A 25,948-nucleotide genomic window follows, 5' to 3' on the forward strand; every position below is an offset into this window, starting at 1 on the left:
ATTTTTTTATGTCATAATTTCATATGTTTTTTAAACAAATTTTTTTTTATAGATTTACTAAATTTCAAATTAAATAAAAATTAATGTCTCATAATAAAAAATAACATATCATAATACACAAGAAAAGACAATTCGTTTCACAATATATAGTATGTTAAATAAAAATAATCATTCTAATGCTAAATAAAAGTAACACATTAACTTTTTCTTCATATCTGTCAGTTCCCCTAACAAAACACCACCTCCAATAAAGACATATGTTAAGACCTATTTACCTAAAACAAATACAATGTATTCCAAACTATTCCTCCTAATAAAATCCCCTTAAAAGAACTATTGACATGGAAACTTGAATTAGGGAAAAACTTTTGCCTCCTATATTTTGTTACTTCTTTCAACGCCTTATAACACATAACCTTCACATATAAATAAACATATAAGTGTCTTGTAGATTGTTTATTGCCTACTATCGTCAATTAAATAGGGTAAAATAATGATAAAGTGAATAAGAGGTGGAAATAAAATGAATCAAATTCAAGGTTAGGCAACTACTTTTGCCTCCCACTAACCGATGTCCTTTTTTGCTTCGTGCCAACAACATCATCAAATCACTATATGCAACTATACAAATTTGCATCTGAGAAATCAAACATTTTGACTTATTACCCTTGAAGCTCTGTATGTGAATTTTAACCCAATGATGACACCTTGTCCAAACCTTAGTAACTCATCACATTTGAACTATAAGGAAAAAAGTGTCATCAAGGATAAAATTTTAAGATATTTTATATTGTTGTACGTAGTACCAAAATTTTATCTTTTCATCTTTAAAAAGCTTTTGCCAAATCCTAAATGTTGCTGACTATCGCATGATAAAATTCTTTTTCTCCAGTAAGACATCAACTACAAACATAAGTTATAAATTTGAGTAAAGCTAAGAGATTATATAAAATATAAAATATGTAATACCTCACCTGAAAATTTCCAGAAGTAGAGAAACTTGTTACTCACTTGGTGGTTCAAGAATCTATCAATTGCAATTTTGATTTTAGTTCATGAAAAGGATAAAAAATGTTAACATTACAATTGTTGTTACTATAGATATTGTAATTCCCTCCTAAGCTTAACTATAGAGAAAAATCTCATGAAAGTTCATTGGATCTCACTCCATATCAGATTCATCATACAGAACCTGTAAATTGGAAGGTATATGTCTAGTTTGAGTTCTATCTAGTTTGAATGTTGTCCTTGTTATGTAAAAAAGAAACAGCTTCTTGCATAACTTAGGATATTTAAAAAGAAGATGTCTTGCTTTTTCTACTAATCCTGAAGGAATCAGATGATATGTCATATGCAAATTAAGGAGAAATATTATGCTCCTATTTTTCAATTCATATAAAGTGATTATAATTTTATAAAGATTATTAAATTTGGAAAAAAAAAAAGCAACCCATCAATAATTTACCGCCTTCATTCGATAAAACTCTATAAACTTCCCATTCTCTTCCTCCAATCAAATGCCTACTAATTTCAGCCTACAAGAATGCATTCATAAACTTATAAGACAAAAGTGAAACGCTTGATGCCAATATGAGTTTGTAAAAAATGAGTAGAAATTACCAAAAAGATGTCTATATTCAGCATCTTGAGTGCAACGGGTATATTGTAAAATACCAACCACCGCCCCTTCCCATATAACTCCACCGGATTTGCAACAACCAACTCTATGTCGGGCCTACGGTTGACTAGATCAACTGATTCCATACAAATTTGTAGAACACAATGCATTTTCTTTACTCGGGTCTACAATCTTCTTTCCATCTGCTTGTACTATAAACAAAAGTTCTAAAAATTTTCTATCTTTCTTCATAAACCTCCCATATGATAACTTATAAGAAAAAACATATAGAGTTTAATGAAACTTGTTTTTGTTTATTAAAGATTAAAACCTTAAAGGGTAAATAACCGGATGTTGTAATCTTTCAAAGTTCTCATTATATCATAGATGACTCCTTTGGGATCATGGCAAACAATTTGGACAAGGGTATGAACATGACTTAAGGAGTTGTCAATCGGGACTAAAATTGAAACTAAAACTTAAACAGAAACACTTTCATGTTTATTTTCATCTAATATTTCTAGATTAAACATTCCTTTTTGTGGTTTCGGGATGACTAAAAGATGGTGGGCCATTAGAGCTTACTATGAAATCAGGTCCCACCATTTTTATCTCAAAGCTTATAATATCATCTTTAAGAACAACTTTTAGATGATCATGTTTATCCTCCTTTCTTTTTTTATATGTAAATTTCCATGAGAAGCCTGTATAAGCCCTAAAAATTCTAGAAAATATCAAGAAGCCATTCAAAGTTTAATAAAAGAGAAGTTTTAATAGAATTTACCTGGCAAATGATTCTTCGAGAGCGTTACAATAGATAAGTTGTAACACCCCGTTTATTTAATAAATAAATAAACAAATTAACGAATAAATAGTAGCCCTAAAATCAGTAATTATATAGGAAGGTGTTGGTTTCAAGGAGTTAACTGGCATAATTTAGAAGTTTGGGGCTAGAATGGTAAGTTCCAATATTTATTTGTAAAGATTTTAGAAGACAGGGTGTGTTTGGTAAGTATGGGACTTATTGTGAAAAGATTTATGGAATCAGGGGCTAAAGAGTAAATTCTGGATTGCATTTGAAATAATTATAGAGAGAGGGGCTACTTGGTAAAAAGTTGGACTTAATTTGTAAAGTTTTCGAGGAGGCAGGGTTTAAATGGTAAATTTTGGGTTATGATTGAAAGAAAAGGGAAGGGAGGGATTCCACTTGTCATTATGGAATTAAGTTTAAGGGGATCGGGGTATATAACCTGTCACCCCCGGTACAAACCCTAACCCTAAGGGAAGGTATCAGCCGCACCACCCTTATATCTACCTTCTTCAAGCCGCCATCCTCACATCCCCTATCTCCGGCAGGCACCGCTACCCCTCCTGCTGTCTAAGTCATAGCCACCACCGAGCTTCTGCTGTCGGCAACAGCGAGGGCCATCGCGAAGGAGCTATTGAAGACCGTCGGCAAAGCTTCGAACGTCCAATACCACCCTCCTTCTCCTCCACCACTGCCAGATAGTTCCATCACTATCACCGCCGAACTCAACAGCCACCATCTTGGTTGATCAACGAATGTCTACCGCTGCCGTCCATGGGGGGGTTGTACTCCGATTGTCATGCGCCACCACGCGGGCGGCTGTGTTTGGACGTATTCCTAGCGTGATTTCTTGTGGGTTGATGGGTTGTTGGGCAGAGGATCAAGAGGAAACGCTGCCACCACCGCGAGGTGGTGAATATCATCGCAACCGCCGCTGCTACTGCCGTTTTGTGTTGTTGTCGCCGTCGTGCGCAACCAAGTGGGTGGCTGGAGTGCAGTCTTTAATTTGGAGTGTGAGTGTGTGTGTATGTTTTGTCTGGCTAGAAAACCAAGGAAGTCACCACCACCACCATGAGGTGGTGGCTGCCACCACATGCCACCGCCAACCACTACTAGGGTTTTTGTGTGTGTGTTTATCTAGTTGTCTGTGTGTTTATTTTGGTTAAAGCATTCTAAATAGTAACCGGTGGCAAGAATAATGAAAAGAAAACTCTTAACCACCACCTTGAGGTGGTCGCTGCCGCCTCCTACCGCCACCAACCGTCGTGTTGGGTGGTGGTGTGCTTTGCATGTGTTTGGATTTCTTTTAGGATGCTTGGACTCGATTGGACTAGAACTCTAACCACCAACGTGAGGTGGTGGCCGCCGCCGTGAGCCGCCGTTGACCACCACTACCCGAGGTGGTAGTGGGTGTGACAACCCGAAATTTCCATTCTGAACAAACCATATCAAGCCAATAGAAGTTAGAACAGTTATAGTGAAATTCCAGACTTTGGGTATAAGTTTGACAGTTTTTCAGGATTTACACTTAAGGAGATATCAGGAGACTGGACGCACTAAGGTTTTGTGCAACACTGTTATTCCAATACTCTATGATATTAGAGTTCATTCCGGGAATAAAATATTTTTCTGCCAAAAATCTTAGGACTATATATAGAAATCTGAACCATATTCATTCATTAGTTACATTTCCAACTAGAGAAAAGCCGAATTCTCTCTCACGGATCTTCGGGTTTTTATCCCAAATCATGAGTACTTCTATCTAGTTGTATTATATAGCCTAGATTGTGTTTTATAACATCAAAATCGGATTAAAACCCCAAGATTCGGGAGTTTACCGCCCAACAACACTTGGAGAGTAAACTCCTTTTTAAGGTCAAAAAGAGTGTCCAATGTCCCTGAAAGACTTGGAACTCAAACTAGAAGCCTCCATTACATGTTTTAGACCACAAAACAATTAAGAGTCAAGGCTAGAAGTGAGTTCACGGCCAAGGAAGTTCTTGGGCCGTGAACTCCATTTTTAGGTGCCAAAACACCCTAAAAACCTTCCTTAAGCCAAGAGACTAATTTAGACATGTACCTAGATGAGTTTAGGACTAGCAAACACCCTTAGAACACCAAGAGTAAGGTGTTCACGGCCCAAGAAGTTCTAGGGCCGTGAACTCCAAACAATGGTGCCAAATGGTGCTATAAACTCTCCTAAAGCCTTAAACAATTTCCTTGATTCATTCTTGGATAAATTAGGGACTAGAAAACACCACAAACACCCTCCCAAGGGAGATTACGGGCGTAATCTCCATGGGATTTGGTCCATGGGCCGTAAACTCCTCAAAGGAGTTAAAAAGAAGCCCAAACACTTGTTTAAGCCTAGAAGCACTTCACCACTTGATTTGTAATAACTTTAAGCTTCATTTAGGGACCCTATAGAGAGTTTACGTCCAGGAGTTTACTCCCCTGGGCCGTAAACTCCAACACATATGGTCTTTTGACCATAAACTCCCATAAGAGGTCTTGCACTCCTTTGTTGCAACCCATTAGCCTCCTAGCACGTGACCAAAAGTGTTTTCCTCGCATTAGAATGTTTTTACATGTTTAATTAGTGTTATAATCACTAATTGTTATATACATATGTCTTCATATGTAATTAGGACCATTGTGTGTGTCTAAAGTCTTCACTTGACACCTAGCAGTCCTACCTCTTCAGTTCATCCGTATCACCCACAACAGGTGAGTTCATACCCCTTAATCAATGTTTTAACTATTTTTAAATGTTTTATGGGGGGATACAAGTAGAATCATGCTACTTATTATATCAATCGCATGTGATTAATAAGCAGCATTCAAATGATTTGCTACTCATTAGCCGTTTTACCAAGCAGTTTCCTTCAAATGTTTTTCATAAACACTTTATGTGTTTAAAACTCCTTATTACACTGTACATTTTACTCTGTATTTTTTATTTCAAACTTATTTACAATTGAGTTTCAAACAAATGTTTCTTTATACTAAACTGTTTTATCAAACCCATGCTTTCAAATTGTTCTATAGATTGACATCAAGTCGATCTTTTCTTAGATAATAATTATGTTCAAAGGTTTTACAAAACTTATATTTATGATTTTATTTTATAAATTGCATGCCTCTATATGTATAGTTATATAAGAAATGTTTAAAAGACTTAGGAATGCTATCCACCCTGTTTCCTTTTCCTCGATTTGGATGTGGTCTGGTGGGATAACGGGTACCCGTCCGAAGGTCGTTTAAATATTAGTTATATATCCTGTGTACATATATAGTCATAAAAGGTCTTTCCAGTTCCTCCAATGCCCTTGGGTAGCAAGGGTATACATCCATGTTCATACGTACCAGTTATATTACTAGTAAGCTACCATATGGGTAGTTTAGGAAGATACTAGAACTATTACTAGAACGCGATATCATACAATGAGTCAGTTCATTCACGAGTTAATACTTATTACTATGAGACCATATACATTACATTACTATGAGAACATATACAACTATACTAGGAGAAGAACATATACAACTGTACTAGAGGAAGAACATATACAACTATACTAAAGGAAGAACGTATACAACTATACTAAAGGAAGAACGTATACAACTATACTAGAAAGAGAACATATACTACGATACTAGAACGAGTAACAATACATTACATATACATATATACATTGACAAAATTGTGATCCACTGTATCGGAGCATGCCTTAAATGTCATGGCCCGAGTTGTAGCCAGAATTCTCTTGGAGGGAGAGCGTGAGTTTGCATATAGATCTATACTGGATTGACTATCCTACACCTTGCTGCTAGCTACAGCCGGACCTGCAGGTCTGCAGGTGCCAAACGTCATTTCTTTTTACGACCATACCTTTGTCGTTGTTACCAGTCGATAGTATGGTACAATTAATCACATGATACCTTAATATAAATCCGGTTTAAGGTAGTTAGTACAGCAGTAGTTCCTATAATACAACACTACAATACTACATTAATTTCCCCTTTTCATATATTTAGTGAGCATTTCACTTAAACATTAAATGTAAAAAACTATATTTTGTTAATGATAGTTACACTTGGGAAAATTACACACTTTTACATGAAACGAACATTTAGAACAGTTAAGTCTTGGTAGAAGACTACATTGAGAACAGTTAGGTCTTGGCAGAAGACGCCCTTTATATGATAGTAGGAATCATAGGGATTTCTAGGGTTTTTCAAACGTTTACAGTTGTTTTACAAACATTTTTACACTTACCGTTCATATACATTTTCCATACTTACAGTTCATATACATTTTCAATACTTACAATTCATATACATACAAATTAAGACACTAAAATACTTATGATCTCACCAGCTTTAAAGCCGATACTCTCTTTCAAAATAACTTGTATCCTCAGGTCATCATAGACAGATACTGATGCAAGGATTAGGGAAGATGGAGCTCGTTCAAGACTCATCTTTCATTTTGATTTATGCTTTAGTGTTTATCAAAATTTGACAGAACACACTTGTATAATAATTATATTATTAATGCAATGGATGATGTTGTTGCTTGTTTACTACTTTTCATTGTTGTGATACTGTACATGACGTCCTCCGCCCCAGAACGTTTCCGCCGTTCTTGGTTTTGGGGTGTGACAGTGGGTGGTGTTCGACTAGCGAAACCCTAATGGGCCTAATGAAACCCTAATTAATCTAAAGATTTAGTTTTGGGCCTATTGGGCTATGATTGGGTTAGAAACCCTAATTAGGGTTTAGAAAACCCTAATTTTGGATATATTAGTTAGACTTATCAGGACCTGCATTTTAGACCATTGGAATGGAATTGTGAATTACACCCAATCACACCATATTATTTATCTAGTAGAGTGATGGACTTAATGGATTAAGTCCTTCATGGGTTAAGTGAGAAATACTTAACCCTAATCGTCATTTTATGTAGAAACCCTAATGGGCCATTCAAGAACAACTTTATGAACTAAGGATATATGAATGGGCTTTAGGGTAAGGCCCATATGAAGGTTTGGGCCCAATTTGGAAAATTGAGCCACAGATGGGCCATAATTGGGCCTTTATGATTATGCGATATTGGGCCATTAGAAATGCCAAATGTTTGGAGTGGACTATGTAAAGGTTTGGGCCCAATTTGGAAAAATGGGCCATATGTTGGGCTTTGATTCATAGTTTAACTTTTCGGTTTTTGGATTAAGCCTTAAGTTGAATCAAGCTAAGATAGGGGTAAAGCGTCTTTTACTCCAAGCATGGACTTGTGATTTTTGTGTTGGAAACCAATTATTAATTGGGTGCTGTTTTGATATTGACAGTTCGGGAACCTGTCATCCAGCAGCTAGAGTTCTATCTACGGGACTTCAGCAATGTGAGGTGAGTTACCTTCCGGTAGAGGTGGGTCTAAGGCACCAATTTCGGCCCACCAATAGGTGATTATGTATGAGATGATTGTCTTTGTGATAATTTTCTGGTTTGCAACTATCTGATACGCTCTATGTGCTAGGATGCTCTGATATATGTGTTGGTAGTAGCATGGGTGAAATAGTCCCCAAATACCGGTTGAAAGATACCGAAGGGGTAGTAAGTACCCATGCATGTCTAGCAGTATGTTCATGATATGATGTTATGTGATAGTGGTAGTAGGGGGAATAGTCCCCATATCTGGTCGATAGGGCCAAGGGGTAGGTCGGACACCCCGGTATGTCTGACAGTATGATTATGTTATGTTTCTATGTGGTAGTAGCAGGGGTGAAATAGTCCTCGTAACCGGTTGAGATGTCGGACACGCCGGTATGTCTGACAAAGGTAGGTTAGGCACCCAGTATGCCTAGCAGGGGTAGGTTGAGCACCCTGGTATGCTCAGCAGGGTCGGTCGGGCACCCAGATATGCCTGGCATGGGGTAGATCGAGCACCCCTACATGCCTGACAGTATGTGATTGTATGGTATGTGAATGATGGGGGAACTCACTAAGATTCGTGCTTTTGTTTTTCAGTTTTGGTTTCAGGTACATTGTTTTCAAAGGAAAGGAGTCGGCGATCGCAGCGCATCACACTATGATTTTCCGCACATGAGATCATTGGGACTACATTCTGATATTATTTTATGATAACATGTTTTGATTACTGACACTTGGGTCTTGACATATGATGTTATTATGAATGTTTTTATATTGTTGGTTTTATAATAACTTAATTAAAAACGAAATTTTTGGCCCGTAATTTTGGGATGTTACAAGTTGGTATCAGAGCCTTGGTTTGAGAGATTCAGGCACATTCTTGGGTGTGTCTGAACTCAAACTAAGGACTTGGTATGAAAAAATTTCAAAAGTAAAATCATTTTATAAAAAAACTTTGAAAATAATTTGAAAAGAGAAAAGAACTTTGAAAAGAACAAGGTGTGTGATGCGTGCAATTAGCCGAGCTCAAGTAAGTTTTCCCAAAGATATCCATACATGTTATGTTATGATATGATATGTTTATGTGAACTGTGTGCTAGAGTAGGGCTAAGGATCTAGGAAGGATGCCTTATATGCCTGTTGTATGTGCTTGTTGAGCTGCATGATAGTACTGAACAGTCAGTGATAGGATAGCCTGTTTAGGTTCTGTTTGATTGTATGAGTCTTAGAATCTCATGCCAGTATAGATTCCTGATAAGAGGATAGAATGATTTGATTGGAATATGTTGGTTACATTTTCCATTGTCTTAATTTTTTTTTGCTTTGTGCTTTGTGGGACTCTTAGTAATGTGAGCTAGCTATTAAGTGAATATGCTAAGTCACATGTGGCACAAGCTGGATAATCTCATAGTAATAAATTTGACCATATTGCGCAGCTCTCGTTTGAGTCTAACCATTCTAGGGATGAGTCTTTTACTTGAAGGATTATCTGATCTCTATTGCATATGGCTATGTTCATAAGGTAGTTAGTTGACATTATTAGGAATCTTTCAGCAGCTGAGGATTGGGTGGGTTCGGGAACCTAGGAAAGCCTAGGATATGCTTCAGTGCGTTAGTACTGAAGTTTAGTGAGACTTGGGTGCATCAGTTTGAGGAAGTGACTTGGAGGATTCGAGAGGATTGCTGAGGAAAGTATAGATAGGTGTGGAAGGTAGTATTGGGCCCGTACTATTGAAAGTACAGGATCCATACTCGAATCGGTGAGAGTCTTGGAGAATCTAAGAAGCTTCGCGGAGAAGTTTGTGACCTAGTTTGGGGACAAAGGATGTTCCAGCTGTTACAGCTCAACCATTGGCAAGTGAGCCAGGAAACGTGACAGGGTGTCAGACCCTGAAGGATATGACTAAGGATGGCAAAAGAAACCAAACCCGATGGTAAAAACCGAAAACCGACATATTATGGTCGGGTTTCGGGTCGGTTAATCAGGGTCGGGATCAGGTTTGGTATGTTTTTAGAAAATTTTCGCGGGTTTGGTTATGAGGATGGTAAAGAAAATACCCGTCCCGATTACCAGAAACCGAAAACGAAACCAAAACCCGTTACCTAAAATCGTTCATATGATTATATATATATATATATATATATATATATATATATATATATATATATATATATATATATATATATATATAAAGATAATTTCTTGAGATAGTTTCCTGTTTATTTGTATTTGTAGTGTTAGCGTTTAGACATTTTTTTATTTATAGTACTTAGAGTAATAGTGATATTATGATTTATGAATGCTAGTGTCTTTATTGTTTTTTTTTTGCCACTAGTAACCACTTATGTATCAGAAAAAATACGTCTGCTCTTAATGGTTTTGTAAATTATCAAAACTATTTTGGATATGAATTTATGCTTGCATCACTAAGTCTAATGGTTTTGTATTCTCATTGCATCAAAATTATTCTTAATTTGAATGTTAAATGGGGATCCTTGTTACCCTGTTGGGATACCCGCAGACCTGATAGTGCTTGGTAAACGGGTACCCGTTGGGAATCGGGTCGGTGATGGGATCGATTTTCATATTCGGGGATGGGGACGGGATTACCAAAATTCGTCCCAAACCCACCCTGTTGCCATACTAAGATATGACTTCCAAGAGTTTGTAGATGCGAGATCAATTTGGAGCACCCTGGGAGGAGCGGGTCATGCCAGGTGTGTATAGTAGAGGGTCCCGCGAAGAAGGTTGCTACAGGGTAGCGGGGTTGGTCATGTCAGCAGAAGGTGATCAGGATTCCTCCAGGTGTTACGGGTATGTCATCTTCTAGTACTATTAGGTGGATGTTGGGAATACGTATCGCTGTGGAATTGTGAGTGAGTTTGGATAAGTCAGATCCCGGGTCGGTTTCTACTATTGTCTAGGTTATCAAGGATCATATATGCCATCTGCATACCGAAAAGTCCTTTATGAGCCTATAGATGGATGTATCTTGCAGGGTGGGTTCCGCGTATACCGCTATCGTCATGTGTCTTTTCCAGGACCCGTTCAGGTGTACTATTTTGAGGATATTAAGTCAAGATTATAGCGATAGTTCTCCGGTGAAGACAGAGTTCAGTGGTTCTATCCTTGTTCGGGTATGGTCGACAGTTGTCTATGGAAGAACCTTGGACTTCAAGGTACTATCGTTTCTAGGACAAGACTGGTAGCATGAAGAGGGTAATGTCAGTTGCGGGTGTTAGATGCATGAGTGTTTGGTCATTGGATGTTCAGGAGAATTGTATTTTTGCATGGGTTTTGTTCGTTAGAGTTCAGTGATCCTGCGAGAGTGGAAGTAAGAACAAGGATTCGTCATCCAGGGTGAAGATTAAGGCCTCCAGTTGTTAGCATGGGAGGTGGACTAAGGTGTCAGACTGGAGCTAATTTCAACAGTACTCTTCCAGATTTCAGAGGATGGGCAATCTTAAGGTTTGGCTCGTAACTAATCGCTAGCATTGGTAAGCACATATTATCATCACTGGGTTATTAGAAAGCAACAAGAATTGGGAATCCTTCAATTCTCACGTGCCATGAAGAATTAGTCGAACCTAAGTGGGGGAGAATGGATCAGATATCCAAGAGCAGAAATAGGTGTGAAACTAGGATGAGTTTCGCATCCCCGATAGGGAGAAAGGCGGTCGAGTAGCCGTCCAGATTGAGGATTGTGAGATGGGAGTTTGGAACACGTTCCAACATTTGGTTCATGCTTTTCCTTGGCATCAGATAGCAGGTTTTCGGAATCAGATTCGAGCTTCAGTTAGGACTCAAGTTCAGTTGAGTGTTAGGTCGAGTGCGTGCTCGACCCGGTATGGAAAGTGTTGTAAGACTATGGGGTATCCGTAGCATTCACTAGCAGTCAGATAGTATGGAAACTGTTGTAAGACTATGGGGGAAGTCATAGCATTCACTAGCAGTCAGATAGTATAGAAAGTGTTGTAAGACTACGGGGCAGCCGTGGCATTCACTAGCAGGAGTTAGCATGGAAAGTGTTGTAAGACTGCGGGGGTAGCCGAAGCATTCACTAGCAGTCAGATAGTGATAGAATGTTGTAAGACTGCGGGTGTAGCCGTAGCATTCATGGGGTTGGCAGATAGTGATAGAGTGTTGTAAGACTGCGGGTGTAGTCGTAGCATTCACTAGGTTGGTAGATGGCATGAACGTGTTGTTAGAATGTGGAAGGAATAGTAGTACCCACCAGTTTCGGTGTACCAGTGAGGATTTGGAAATCTACAGATTGGATTACGGAATTACCTAAATGGGTTAGATCTAGTTGAGTCAATGATAAGACGGTAGGAGTGCCACTACAGTTATGAGATCAAGGAAGCAATGGACTGTTTAAGGTCGTTTGAGATATAAGGCTACCATTGGTCAGGTAGCAATCACATTTAGTCTTGGATTGGGTGACGTCAGGATTCGACGCATAGACTCGATCGTTTGGTTCAGAAGGTTATTAGAGCCACAGTGACATGATAACTAGTGGCAACTAGTTCCAGAGAAGGATTTCGTTCGGAAGTCGTGTGAGGCAACTATGTGGGAGTCCTTTGGCTCCGCGACCGGGCCGGAACCCGGTACTTCAGATGATTGGCGAACGAATTGAGACCACTGATGGCAATGGATTTAAGAGAAAACGGACTTGTCGAAGTCGCTGCCCTACCATATATGTTCATCGTAGGTGAGAAAGGTTTGGCTAGGGTTTGCTATGGAATTTACTGGTGTGACAGAAAACATTTCCGTTGCTGGAAAACACAGGGTGTGTTTGGGATTCATTTTTTAAGTTAAAAGTACTTTTGTAAAAAGGATTTTTTTCTAAAACAACTTTTTCTAAATTGAGGTATTTAAAATGTGTTTGGGTGGACTTTTAAGACTCTTAGGGGATAAAAGCCAAAAGTCACAAAAAGCTGAGATTTTATGACTTTTAAAAAGACTCCTTTTTGGTCATGGCTAAAAGTTGATTTAAAATGACTTTTCTATTTTGCCAAACATCTTTTGGACTTTTTTAAATTTTTTGGAAAGTTAAAAGTCTAAAAATTGTTTTAAAAGGAAAGTCAAACACCCTCTAAAATAATCGGAATCAGATGGTGGCAGTGTTTCCTTTTTTTGAACGAGAGAGTGGTGGAGTGTGATAACAGAGATCGATTTTACTTTTTTACTTTTTTTTCTTAATTATTGCAATATAAAAAATAGAAAAAGAAAATGCAAATTGCAAACTCGTCAGTTAAAAAAATCAAAATAAGTTGGATTAAACTCGCAACATAAACAAATTTTTAGACCGATTGTGTTAGTCTATGTCCTTTTGTACCAAAATAACAATTTTCGACAAATCACAGGAATTAATTTTGCAATTTTTTCTATATATTAAAAAAAGACATAAGTTTGAATGGGTAATAGTTTAATAAATGAAAATTTTATTTGTTAATAATAATAATAATAATAATAATAATAATAATAATAATTTACAAAATCAATTAAATGGTATTTTGTTCATATTATAATTCATTTTCAACTCCTTTTGATATTTAATTTCTCATATGAAAATCAAATACATATCATTCCTTAATATTCTAATTTCCTTCATCCTACACTTTTATCCATTCAAAGTATTTGAGAACCAAAATACCAAATAACTCGCTTACTTGTCTTGGTGGTGGGTTTTGTTTTTAGGGTTTATAGTTCTCAAAAATTATCCCATTCCTCTTTAATATGATGTTCATGATTCCATTTATTTATTCATTCACCAAACAAAGGCGGTATAGATACAACAATTATCACACATGAAAAATGTCGCGACTTTTATTTTGTTATTAAGAGATACAAACATCATCATCTTCGTGATCCATCAACAGCCACGATCCATCTGCTTGTCGAACCATACCCTTGTTCTTCTTAACCCACCACATAGGAGGCACATGATATTCGTCCAACAAACTATCCGAATACTTGTTTACTAGAGCAATATCTCGTCTAACCTCTAGCTTGAAACCTCCCTCTCTACCTTGTGCACCCGCAACTCCATGTAAGTAACTCTCCATGTCATGCCACCTATGTATGTCTCCAGGACTCTTCAAGTATGCGGACTTACTTGTATCAATCACCAACTCTTCACCAATGTGCAAGTAACCCAACTTCAATGGGTAGTGTGGAACCACATCGTGTGCATTATGAACACGTAGGATATGGATGTCCTTATGTAAAGAGAAAAACTTTTGAAAGTCCGAGTTTCCCACACGAGGGCTACCAAAAACAAAAGCTGTCACAGGAAACGTCTTGACAGACATGCCCATTGTCGTCTTGTTGAATCCATTCGAGACGATATCAACTGCATTAAGCGTCGCAAGTGCTCCACCCATGCTATGCCCGACTACTGTCAAACTTATGTCCTCGTCCTTGTATAAATCAACTAATCGCCTCACCTCTTCAAGAACCTATACATTATATTACAAATAAAGTGATCAAAATATGTGTTTTTTTATTATTAAAACTAGTTATAGCTTTTTTTGTAGAACAATTTTTTTATAAAGGAAACTCACTTGGTCTCTAGCACTTGCTTTGTTGAAACGAGATGCAGGATCACCAGTGGTGTAGATTGAATGCCACCCATGTTGAACCTTTACATGATGATGTTCTCTAAATATTTCCGGAGCTGAAACCGAAGGAAATTTTAGATCATTAATCCATTCCATGTTTTGAACTGTGCCTCTCCATGAAATAACAACATCTCTCCTCCCTAACGCCACCTTCCCTTCATCTGTAGCCACTGCTACATAACCTATCCAGTTCGATTCCTTGCTCCAGGCCTCTCTTGACAATGACTTTACAAGGAAAGACGGAAGGGGGGCTGAGGATGTGCCGTAGAAATATTTTGTCACTTCATACTTGAAAGGGTTTCCTTGCTCGATTCCAACTTTTGAGAGGAGATTACTACGATTGTATAGGCTGTTTCCGGCGTTCTTTGATGTCTTCTCTGTATTGAAAGCGTCTCTTGCTGCTTGAGCCATCTCGCCATAGTGGATAATGTATCGCCGTAGATCGATGTCAAGTGGATCTAATAGGCCTGACCAATTGTCTTCTCCACTTAGTGTCGTCCATCTCTTAGATATGCTGCCCATTTTTTGTCTCTCTTTCTGGAAGTTGTGCTTTTTGTGAAAGTTGTGGTATCTCAATCGTGTATATATAAGTGATAATTGGTGATGCAATCATGTAATATTTATATTCGTCATGTTGTGAAATAAAAATGAACATATTTCATATCATATAATAATTAAGCATGGTGGAGGCGTAAGATGTAAGATATTATGACGAGTCTAAGGTCAAGTAGTTTGTGGTGAGGAAGAGCAAGAGAAGCTTACTAGAAAATGGTTCCTGGTTAGCTTTAAACAGAAATAACGTTTAAAGAGGAAGGAATTATCGTCTCCATGAACGGGCATGAGAAAGGGGTGATGGATCCGAACCACACCATCAACCCGCAATTCATGAACTTCGTGCTCCGAATACAACATTTTTTATTTTGACCAAGTTTTTCGGTTTTATTTTAGGTCCCTTCAACATTAAAGTCGTGCCATTTTCATGATTTATTTTAGTCTCTCGTGCTATTTTAGATAATCGCTATCATTGTCGAATTATAGAATTTTGGTAGACCTAACATGAACAGCTTCATCCATATAAGGACAATTTGGTTGTTTTAACTTCATTGAATATCCATTTTTCTCCATAATATGTATCAACGTTGTTTGTTCTAGCTTTCGGTATGCATCCCATAAGTCCATAACCAATAAAACTCAACTTGTAAATCCCGGTAACACTTATACGTGACTATATATGTTAAGTCATATTTTCAGCCCTCTTTCTATCATCTATGTGTTGGTATTATATATATATATATATATATATATATATATATATATATATATATATATATATATATATATATATATATATATATATGACCGACATAAGACTTGACTTGTTAGATATTATGGAGGTTTATTGAGCACCATATATACCGAATTTCTCTATTATTTTCTTGTTTTTTACTTTGGCCAATATATTTTTGATATTGTATACAATATATGATACCCGGTTTATTAGTGAAACAACTATTCAAATTCATGCGAATGGCCATGTGGTTACCAATTCCTTCCTCTATCATTTATGATCACCCCTAGAACAAGACGTTGAAACTGATTGATCTTAGTCCATGCTATATTTCATAGTTTTTACCCGTATATTTTGGAGTAACCTACCCATCTTTATGTCTATTCTATTTCAATATTTTTTTTTTCTTCCAAATTAATGAAAATGAGAGATCACGTAACCGCCCACTACCCAATATTAACGTGCTACCGTTAATATTATAGAATGAAAATTCTTTTCTAGTTTTTGTTTAGTTTTATTACATTCGAGAAGTATATAAACACTATTTCTAGGCACCAAACCGTCGAACAACTAATTAATATGGTAAGCAAGTTTGAATATGTGTAAATCAAGGAAGGCTGCTTTTAAACATACATGAACTTGGAGAATTTTTGACCGGCTTCATCCCATGATTACGTTAACACATAAATCATGAGCAATATAAAATTACAAATGTAATTGGACCAGGTAATCAATGATGCACATCGATTGGAAGTCAACGGTGCTACGTACTATGGTTGATTAATTTTATTTCAAAGACCAAGGCTGCTAATTTGTGTTAATTAATTAATTGTAGGATTCTCGGACAATCGGATCGTATTTTTGTTTGACACACGTCGCATTTTTTACACATGTCACAAACAGGAAAAGGATAAGAATTTTATTATTTCGTCTCAATTTCATATCATATACTTTTATAATTCCGTGTCATTGGCAAATGGATAACCTTAAGGTTAACCTTATAAGTAAACATTCAAAAAATCATATTTTTTGTATTTATCAGACGATTCCTATAGACGTTCAAACGTGGATGGATCTAGTTCAAGGTTTATGCAATTGCTTGCGTACCTATCAATTTTTTTTTATATATATGTCGATTTTTAGAAAATAAATAAATTATGTATTGAATATTATGTTTGCATACTTTAAATAAATACATGTACATCGGTTACTAGTTTGATTTGGTAGCAAAGCCATGCATCTATCTTTTATAATAAACAGAATTTTAGTTATATCATATGTAAAATAAAATAAAATAAAAAGACATACTAGAATTTTTACCAAGAAAAGATAGTGATGTAGAGATAACATCTTAAGAAAATGCCCTAATTTAAGTTTAAAAGTAATTTGGGCTACAAGATATAACTTGAGTCTTTTTTTGAAAATTATATTCTTTTTTATCAACTAGTAAAAAACCCCTCTACAAATAAAGAAATCTATGGAGGTTTTATTGAAATTTATAAATGTCATAGCATTTTTAAAATGACAATAATGCAACAACTTCCATGCGAAAATTTGTTAATAATCTACATTTTTAAGTATAAATGGTTTTGATGAAATGCCTAGAAAATTACATTACTGTTTATATTTTTGCATTTTGACAGCAATAATGAATGTCTAACAAAGCCATCATAATACAAAGAACTGCAACTGCTCTTCCAGTTGGGACTCTAACTCTAGAAATTGAATAGATCTTCATATCAGGAGCATTTGGTAACCTGAAAATATTGAAAAATTATGCAAGTTAAGGTGCTAATTCTTAAAATAAAAGCAATAATTTGACTTCAAACATGATTGAATAAAAGTTTTCTTGTAACATCCCGAAATAGCAAGAGTAGAGTTGAAGGGCTAAAAGTGTTATTTGAGGAAGAGTGACTCGGCGAGTCCATGGATGGACTCGGCGAGTACAGTCGCGAATTTGGTCGCGTGTTAAGTAGCCGACTCGGCGAGTCGATGAGATGGACTCGGCGAGTAGGCGCTGGGTGGAGAAAACCCTAATTCTCGGGGTTGAGCCCTATATAAGGAACATTATGTTCCTTCCCCAGCCTCTCTATTTCTCTCTTGAGTTCCAGAAACCCTAAATCGCAGAGGAGCTCCATTATTGAGTAGATTGGAGCATTGGAGAAGTTTGTTGAAGGAATTTTGTTGGAATTGAAGGCTTGGGGCAAGGGGCTTTGCTTGGAATCAACTTCATTGCAGTTGGGGGCGTCCATTGGAGGTAATATCTCGTTCTTGGTCTGATTGTATGTCGTTTCTTCAATTTGGGGTTTGTGGGATCTTGTCTAAGGATGTAAATGGAAGTCTAGAGGTTAGATTTGAGGTTGCTACCTCAGATCTGGAAGGGAGGAGAATCAGAGAGCATGATAGTCCCTGTGTTGGTGTGTTTAGTGAAGCTTGCAAGTCCCAAACCCTAGTTATAAGTGATTAAGGCCTAGATCTCTTGGGATTCACGTAAAGTTTGCCACTTTACGTGATGGATGAGTTGTATAAGGCTAGATCTATGTTTTGGATCATTTGCATGGCCTGGAATGCTTCTGAAAGGATTCAGATCGGTGGTACTCGGCGAGTCACATGGGTGAACTCGGTGAGTTGCTTGAAGATGAGCTGGGACTCGACGAGTTGGAAGAACAACTCGGCGAGTCGGATGAAGATAGCCTGTAACTCGGTGAGTTGTATGAACAACTCGGCGAGTAGGTTGATGATAGCCTTGGACTCGGCGAGTCTGTTCTTGGACTCGGCGAGTCTTGTCGAAGAGTTCCGATATTCTCTGGTTGAGTCGAGAATCGGTGAGTCAAGGGATGACTCGGTGAGTTGTGTGCGAGTGGACTCTGAGTTGTTGGACTCGGGGTGACTCGACGAGTTAGGTCGCGGATGGAGTGAAGTCTGAGTATGGGAACTCGGCGAGTCATAGGGTTGACTCGGCGAGTAGGGTCAGTCAGGAGTTGACTTTGACCTTGTCTTTGTCCAAGGGTTGACCAATGGTGTCCAGGGGCATTTTGGTAATTATTGTTTGTTGTTTTGAGTTCAGCGCATTGGTGGTTGACCAGTGGTGGAGATCGTATCAGAGGTCGAAGTAGCTTGGATTATCTGTTTAGTCGGCAGCTTTGAGGTGAGTTATCCTCACTATATCAACGGGGTCTAAGGCACCAAGGCCGGCCCTTTATCGGATTGAGATCCGGGTGGTTGTTATTATGTTACTGCTTTGACATGTTTGCATCCTGTGAGTTAGGATGGTATATGCTAGAGACCTGATTGAGATCGGTATCCTGAGAGATAGGGAGATGCTATGTTAGTGACCTGCTAGGTTGGTATCCTGGTTAGGATGGTGGTATGTTATGTGATCTGTTGATCTGCTTATTGACTGTGAATTGTTAGATGATTGTATGTATATGTGCACATGGATGTTTGAACTGGAGTTGGGTTGAGGCGGGTCCTGCTGTGTGCAGTAGGCCAAGATACCCAGGGCGGACCGGTTGTCCCGTAGGCCCAGCGAGTGGTCCGGATAGGCTGTAGGTCCCGATAGGGGCGGACCAGACGTGCCGAAGGCTCGGAGAGTGCACCAGACAGACTGAAGGCCCGGTGCGGGCGGACCGGTCATACTGTAGACTTAGAGAGTGGACCATGTGGATTGAAGGCCCGGGAACGGGCGGACCAATCACACTACAGACTCGATGTATGTGGATGGACTCATAGGGTGGACCAGGTGGACTGTTGGCCGGTGCGGCGGACCAGTCACACAGTAGACCCGGAGAGCTTGGCTGTTCTATGATCAGATATGTTATGGCATGTTATGCGTGTATGGTATTTGTGGTTGGTATTTTGGGGGTATCTCACTAAGCTTTCAGGCTTACAGTTGTGGTTTCATGTTTTTCAGGTTCTTCAGGTGATCGTGGCAAGGCGAAGGCGTGATCGTACCGCTCCTCATAATTTTGTGGTGTTATGATTCTGGGAATATGATAAAGATTTTGTATTGAAAACCTTTTTGTAAAGAATTATTGGAATTGAGATGTTTTTGCAAAAATTTAAAATTGGTTGTATTTTTGGTTGTTACAAGTTGGTATCAGAGTCTTGGTTTGAGTGAAATGGAGAAACACTCGTGTGACTCCAGTCTCAAATCGAGGAGAGTTTTCGAAAGAGTATTTAAAAATGGTTTTCAAAAATGAGTAAAGGAGGACGCGGAGGTACGATCAGCCGGAGCCAGTAAGTAACCCCAAAATACCATGCATGTTATTTGTTTTTGAGCTTTGATAGAACAGCATGCTAGTGTTAGGCTAGGGATCTTCAGGATTTCATGATATGTTGCCTGATTTGTGATGCCTGTAGCCTAGGGTCCCTTATGGGAGATTCTTAGTGTTTCTCTAGTGGTGAGGGTTGGTTATTGTTATGCTTGTTCTCTAGGGTATTGTGGTGGTACTTCATACAAATATGGGTAGGTGTGGAAGGTAGTATGGGCCCGTACTACTGAAAGCACAGGACCCATACGCGTATCAGGGAAACCATGATCTCTAGGGTGGGTTGAGAGAGAGTTGGATCCCAGGGTGTGGGAAGAGTCTGAGATTTTGTGTGGTGTTTCTTTTCAGTATGGAGATTCCGAGGCATGATGAGAGTGGATCCGGGTCAGGATCGGGAGCTGGAGAGAGGGTTCTGGGCGAATCGGTGTCGCCCGAGGTTGTCGGTCAGATGAGCACGAGCGAGTTGGACGCGAGGATTCGTGAGATCCTGCGTCAGGAGATTGCGGAGTTGTTCCGGGCTGAGTTGCCAGAGCTGTTTGGGTCGATTAAGACCGCCACGGTTGAGTATTTTGATGAGCGTTATGCGGCTCTCTCCGAGACGGCTGCCGCGGCGGCTACAGCAGCTGTAGCGGCGGCAGGGGGAGGAGCTAGTCGGGGTTTTCAGTATCGGGACTTCGATAGGACGAAGCCTCCCACATTCGACGGAGTTCAAAACCCGATTGTTGCTATGAGGTGGTTGTCAGACGTGGAGGGATGTTTCTTCACGTGTTCATGCCCTGCTGATCATAGGGTGAGGTGTGCTCTGAACCTGTTGAGGCTCGGGGCGAAGGATTGGTGAAGATTGACCACGGGGTCATTTTCGGAGGCGTAGAGGGATGCGGTTTCATGGGATCAGTTCAGAGAAATGTTTAGTACTCGTTATGTTCCACAGGTTGAGAGGGAGAGATTGGCTCAGGAGTTCCTTGAGCTGAAGCAGGATTCGGAGTCGGTGACTAAGATCACCAGGATGTTCACTGAGAGGGCGATGTTTTGCCCAGAGTTCGCTTCGGAGCAGGCCCAGATGTCCCGATATCTGAGCATGCTCAAGAGGGACATCAGACAGTTTGTGTCTGCGCAGAGGTGCGAGACCTTGTTGGAGTTGTAGGAGGCCGCTAGGCGGCGTGAGTTAGAGATTGAGTTGTAGATACGTGAGTTGAGGCAGGCTCCGGTGCAGTCGCAGCCGGCGCCGAAGCGGTCCAAGACCGTTGATGTTAGAGTGGGGGATTTGAGCAGCCACACTTGTGGGAAGTGTGGGAAGGGTCACACCGGGGTTTGTAGGACCGGTGGTGCATGCCGCAAGTGCGGAAGGGAAGGGCACTATGCGAGGGATTGTCGGCAGTCAGCGCCAGTTCGGGATTTGAGGATCTGCTATCATTGTCATCAGGTTGGACATTTGAGGGCCAACTGTCCACAGTTTGCTGCTGGATCGGTGCAGGCTCCAGCACCGGCCACTTTGAGGATCACAAGTGGAGGTCAGGGTGGAGCGGAGCCCCCAAGGGCTCAGGGTCGTGTTTTTCAGCTTGTTGCAGAGGAGGTCAGGGCAGTGCCAGAGACAACTGCGGGTATGTTTCTTTCTTGATGTCTTGTTATCTTGTGATTATTGTGATGTAATGTTCATGAGCCGGTAATTGTTTGGTTTTCGTTGTGATATTCATCGTTTTGCGGGTTGTGGTTTGGGTTATGGATTTGTGTTTCGGGTTTTCGTCTTGGTATCCGTTGCTCCCTGAGGGTTTGATATGATTATGGTTAGTGTTTTGGTGCTTTCGTTGGTTATCGTTCGTAAGGGTTGTTAGTGGAGATGCGGCATTGGGTTATACGTCAGGTAGCATCTTCGTTCGTGGAAGGGATAATTGGAGACCGGATTCTTCTTGAGCGGATTGATTAGTGAGGAGATGTGTTTTGCTAAGGGTTTGTTTATGCTTGTGGAAGCGGCCCGTGTGTAAGTGGTCTCTTGGTGCAGGGTTGTTTTGGAAGGTCGTTGATGGCGGCTGGCGGTTGTTAGTCAGTGCTATAGTGGGGGAGAATTGGAGAATTCTCCGGGAGATCGATGAGTATTTGAGGGTGCTTAGCTGTTGGGATTCAGCAGTGTTCTGTCAGCCTAGAGTATAGGCTGATAGGAACGAGTGTCGGGCATGCGGGGCGGGATACAGACCTAGGGCATTGGTTATGGAGGCCTGGAAGCAGGCCGGGATCGAGTATGTCGATGGAGTTAGAGTTCGGAACCCCTAGAGGGCTAGAACGGTATGCATGGGAGGAATCCCGAGGGGGATAGCATGGAATGTTGGTTGATAGTGAGCGGTCCGGATAGACTGAAGGCCGGAAGGCGTACCAGTCAGACCGAAGGCTCGGAGAATGGTCCAGCCAAACTGAAGGCTCTGAGAGCGGTCCAGATTAGCTGAAGGTTCTGAGAGAGTGGTCCAGATGGACTGAAGGCCTGCTGAGGCGGTCCAGTCATGCTGAAGACTCTGCGGGTATTGTTGGATCAGTTTGAGATTGCTGATTGTGTATGTTGCAGTGTGATTGCATTGGAAGGTCTGGCCCCGGGTAGTGATTTTGATGAGTTGAGAGAATGCATGGGCTTGAGAGCCCCTGCAATGAGAGCCAGAGTATGTGAATCGCGGTTACGCAAAAAGGGTGGTGTCGCATTGGGCGAGCACCGTGGCACGTGTTGGAGTGGCAATGTGGCCAAGTGGATTCCTTGGAAAAGGAAGAGAGAAAGGTGTGTAACTCCGATGGGGTGTGCAAGTTCGCGAAAGTGAAAGCTGTAGAGCAGAGTTATGATTAGAGTATTTCGAGTATGATTTTGAGCATCGTGCTCGCGGCAGTGAAGTAGGAGCTCATCCGGTTTGGGATGTATGCTGAGGTTGCGGAAGGAATTCCGCAGGTGTAGAGCCCAGGGGCTTGGAAAGGATGCAGGGAGAGAGTCCTGGACTCTCAGTGTGATTCTGATCAGGGCATTGGGTATGTATTAGTGGTTCATCCTGGGGGATGTTTGAGGGTGTCATCAGTGTGTCGGGTTTTCCAAACCTGAGGATGCTGGAGCTAGTTCAGCATGTGTATGTGTTTGTAAGAGGAGGACTCGTGGGAGTACTCTGTGATAGAGAATGGGTTTTCCATCATTACGGAATGGATAGAGTGGGATTCGGATCGGGGATCCGATGGTTCATGGTTTTCTAGTCTTTATGAGTCGAGTGATGGTTGTGATTTGGAGCAGTGTTGCATTATGGGTAATTCTCAGGGGTTAAGTGAAGTTATTAGAGGGTGAATTCGGTGCCCTATTTGAGATGGTGGTCAGGACACCGTGAGGGAAGGAAAGTGTATTCGAGTTTCGTTTAGGTATGCCTCAAGGGACCTGGTCCGGTTGAGGCCAGGTGGCGCGTAGCGGGAGTATCCTTGGAGTTGAGCTGCTATAGGCTTCGAGGGCGAAGCCTAATATAAGTGGGGGAGAATTGTAACATCCCGAAATAGCAAGAGTAGAGTTGAAGGGCTAAAAGTGTTATTTGAGGAAGAGTGACTCGGCGAGTCCATGGATGGACTCGGCGAGTACAGTCGCGAATTTGGTCGCGTGTTAAGTAGCCGACTCGGCGAGTCGATGAGATGGACTCGGCGAGTAGGCGCTGGGTGGAGAAAACCCTAATTCTCGGGGTTGAGCCCTATATAAGGAACATTATGTTCCTTCCCCAGCCTCTCTATTTCCCTCTTGAGTTCCAAAAACCCTAAATCGCAGAGGAGCTCCATTGTTGAGTAGATTGGAGCATTGGAGAAGTTTGTTGAAGGAATTTTGTGGGAATTGAAGGCTTGGGGCAAGGGGCTTTGCTTGGAATCAACTTCATTGCAGTTGGGGGCGTCCATTGGAGGTAATATCTCGTTCTTGGTCTGATTGTATGTCGTTTCTTCAATTTGGGTTTTGTGGGATCTTGTCTAAGGATGTAAATGGAAGTCTAGAGGTTAGATCTGAGGTTGCTACCTCAGATTTGGAAGGGAGGAGAATCAGAGAGCATGATAGTCCCTGTGTTGGTGTGTTTAGTGAAGCTTGCAAGTCCCAAACCCTAGTTATAAGTGATTAAGGCCTAGATCTCTTGGGATTCACGTAAAGTTTGCCACTTTACGTGATGGATGAGTTGTATAAGGCTAGATCTATGTTTTGGATCATTTGCATGGCCTGGAATGCTTCTGAAAGGATTCAGATCGGTGGTACTCGGTGAGTCACATGGGTGAACTCGGCGAGTTGCTTGAAGATGAGCTGGGACTCGACGAGTTGGAAGAACAACTCGGCGAGTCGGATGAAGATAGCCTGTAACTCGGCAAGTTGTATGAACAACTCGGCGAGTAGGTTGATGATAGCCTTGGACTCGGCGAGTCTGTTCTTGGACTCGGCGAGTCTTGTCGAAGAGTTCCGATATTCTCTGGTTGAGTCGAGAATCGGTGAGTCAAGGGATGACTCGGTGAGTTGTGTGCGAGTGGACTCTGAGTTGTTGGACTCGGCGAGTCTCGGGGTGACTCGGCGAGTTAGGTCGCGGATGGAGTGAAGTCTGAGTATGGGAACTCGGCGAGTCATAGGGTTGACTCGGCGAGTAGGGTCAGTCAGGAGTTGACTTTGACCTTGTCTTTGTCCAAGGGTTGACCAATGGTGTCCAGGGGCATTTTGGTAATTATTGTTTGTTGTTTTGAGTTCAGCGCATTAGTGGTTGACCAGTGGTGGAGATCGTATCAGAGGTCGGAGTAGCTTGGATTATCTGTTTAGTCGGCAGCTTTGAGGTGAGTTATCCTCACTATATCAACGGGGTCTAAGGCACCAAGGCCGGCCCTTTATCGGATTGAGATCCGGGTGGTTGTTATTATGTTACTGCTTTGACATGTTTGCATCATGTGAGTTAGGATGGTATATGCTAGAGACCTGATTGAGATCGGTATCCTGAGAGAAAGGGAGATGCTATGTTAGTGACCTGCTAGGTCGGTATCCTGGTTAGGATGGTGGTATGTTATGTGATCTGTTGATCTGCTTATTGACTGTGAATTGTTAGATGATTGTATGTATATGTGCACATGGATGTTTGAACTGGAGTTGGGTTGAGGCGGGTCCTGCTGTGTGTAGTAGGCCAAGATACCCAGGGCGGACTGGTTGTCCCGTAGGCCTAGCGAGCGGTCCGGATAGGCTGTAGGTCCTGATAGGGGCGGACCAGACGTACCGAAGGCTCGGAGAGTGCACCAGACAGACTGAAGGCCTGGTGCGGGCGGACCGGTCATACTGTAGACTTAGAGAGTGGACCATGTGGATTGAAGGCCCGGGAACGGGCGGACCAATCACACTACAGACTCGATGTATGTGGATGGACTCATAGGGTGGACCAGGTGGACTGTTGGCCGGTGCGGCGGACCAGTCACACAGTAGACCCGGAGAGCTTGGCTGTTCTATGATCGGATATGTTATGGCATGTTATGCGTGTATGGTATTTGTGGTTGGTATTTTGGGGGTATCTCACTAAGCTTTCGGGCTTACAGTTGTGGTTTCATGTTTTTCAGGTTCTTCAGGTGATCGTGGCAAGGCAACGGCGTGATCGTACCGCTCCTCATAATTTTGTGGTGTTATGATTCTGGGAATATGATAAATATTTTGTATTGAAAACTTTTTTGTAAAGAATTATTGGAATTGAGATGTTTTTGCAAAAATTTAAAATTGGTTGTATTTTTGGTTGTTACATTTATACCCCTTAATGATACCACATAAAGTTAGATGATTATGATGATACTATAACTTTGTAATTATATAATGTTCTAATTAGTTAAAAAAAAATTAACTCCTAAGTTGTATAAATGGATCGATATTGGGTTATGTTTTATCTTTTAATTGGTCAAATAGACAAAAG

At 40.6% G+C, this 25,948-nt stretch overlaps 1 protein-coding gene and 1 pseudogene across 1 annotated transcript; both read right to left on the minus strand.

Annotated features, from left to right (window-relative positions):
• Window positions 1-813: 813 nt before the first annotated feature.
• LOC145065702 (ACT domain-containing protein ACR10-like) lies at window positions 814-3,521 on the minus strand (annotated as a pseudogene).
• A 10,072-nt stretch (window positions 3,522-13,593) lies between these two features.
• Window positions 13,594-15,027, minus strand: LOC145072421 (phospholipase A1-II 1-like). The gene is made up of 2 exons (XM_079018842.1): window positions 14,427-15,027; window positions 13,594-14,321 (listed from the first exon to the last, which is right to left on the minus strand). Exons 1-2 carry the CDS (start codon window positions 15,003-15,005, stop codon window positions 13,701-13,703), a joined length of 1,200 nt encoding a protein of 399 aa, XP_078874968.1. The 5' UTR covers window positions 15,006-15,027; the 3' UTR covers window positions 13,594-13,700.
• Between the last annotated feature and the right edge of the window lie 10,921 nt (window positions 15,028-25,948).

The sequence above is a fragment of the Lactuca serriola genome, chromosome 1 (genome assembly GCF_051521515.1).
Source record: "Lactuca serriola cultivar US96UC23 chromosome 1, Lser_US96UC23_V15, whole genome shotgun sequence".
NCBI lineage: Eukaryota > Viridiplantae > Streptophyta > Magnoliopsida > Asterales > Asteraceae > Lactuca > Lactuca serriola.

Coding starts and splice junctions, on each gene's coding strand:
- LOC145072421 (XM_079018842.1), bottom strand. CDS start 15,005: ATGGGCAGCATATCTAAGAGATGGACGACACTAAGTGGAGAAGACAAT. Junction 14,322..14,426: donor AAGCAAGTGCTAGAGACCAA/GTGAGTTTCCTT, acceptor TATAATGTATAG/GTTCTTGAAGAGGTGAGGCG.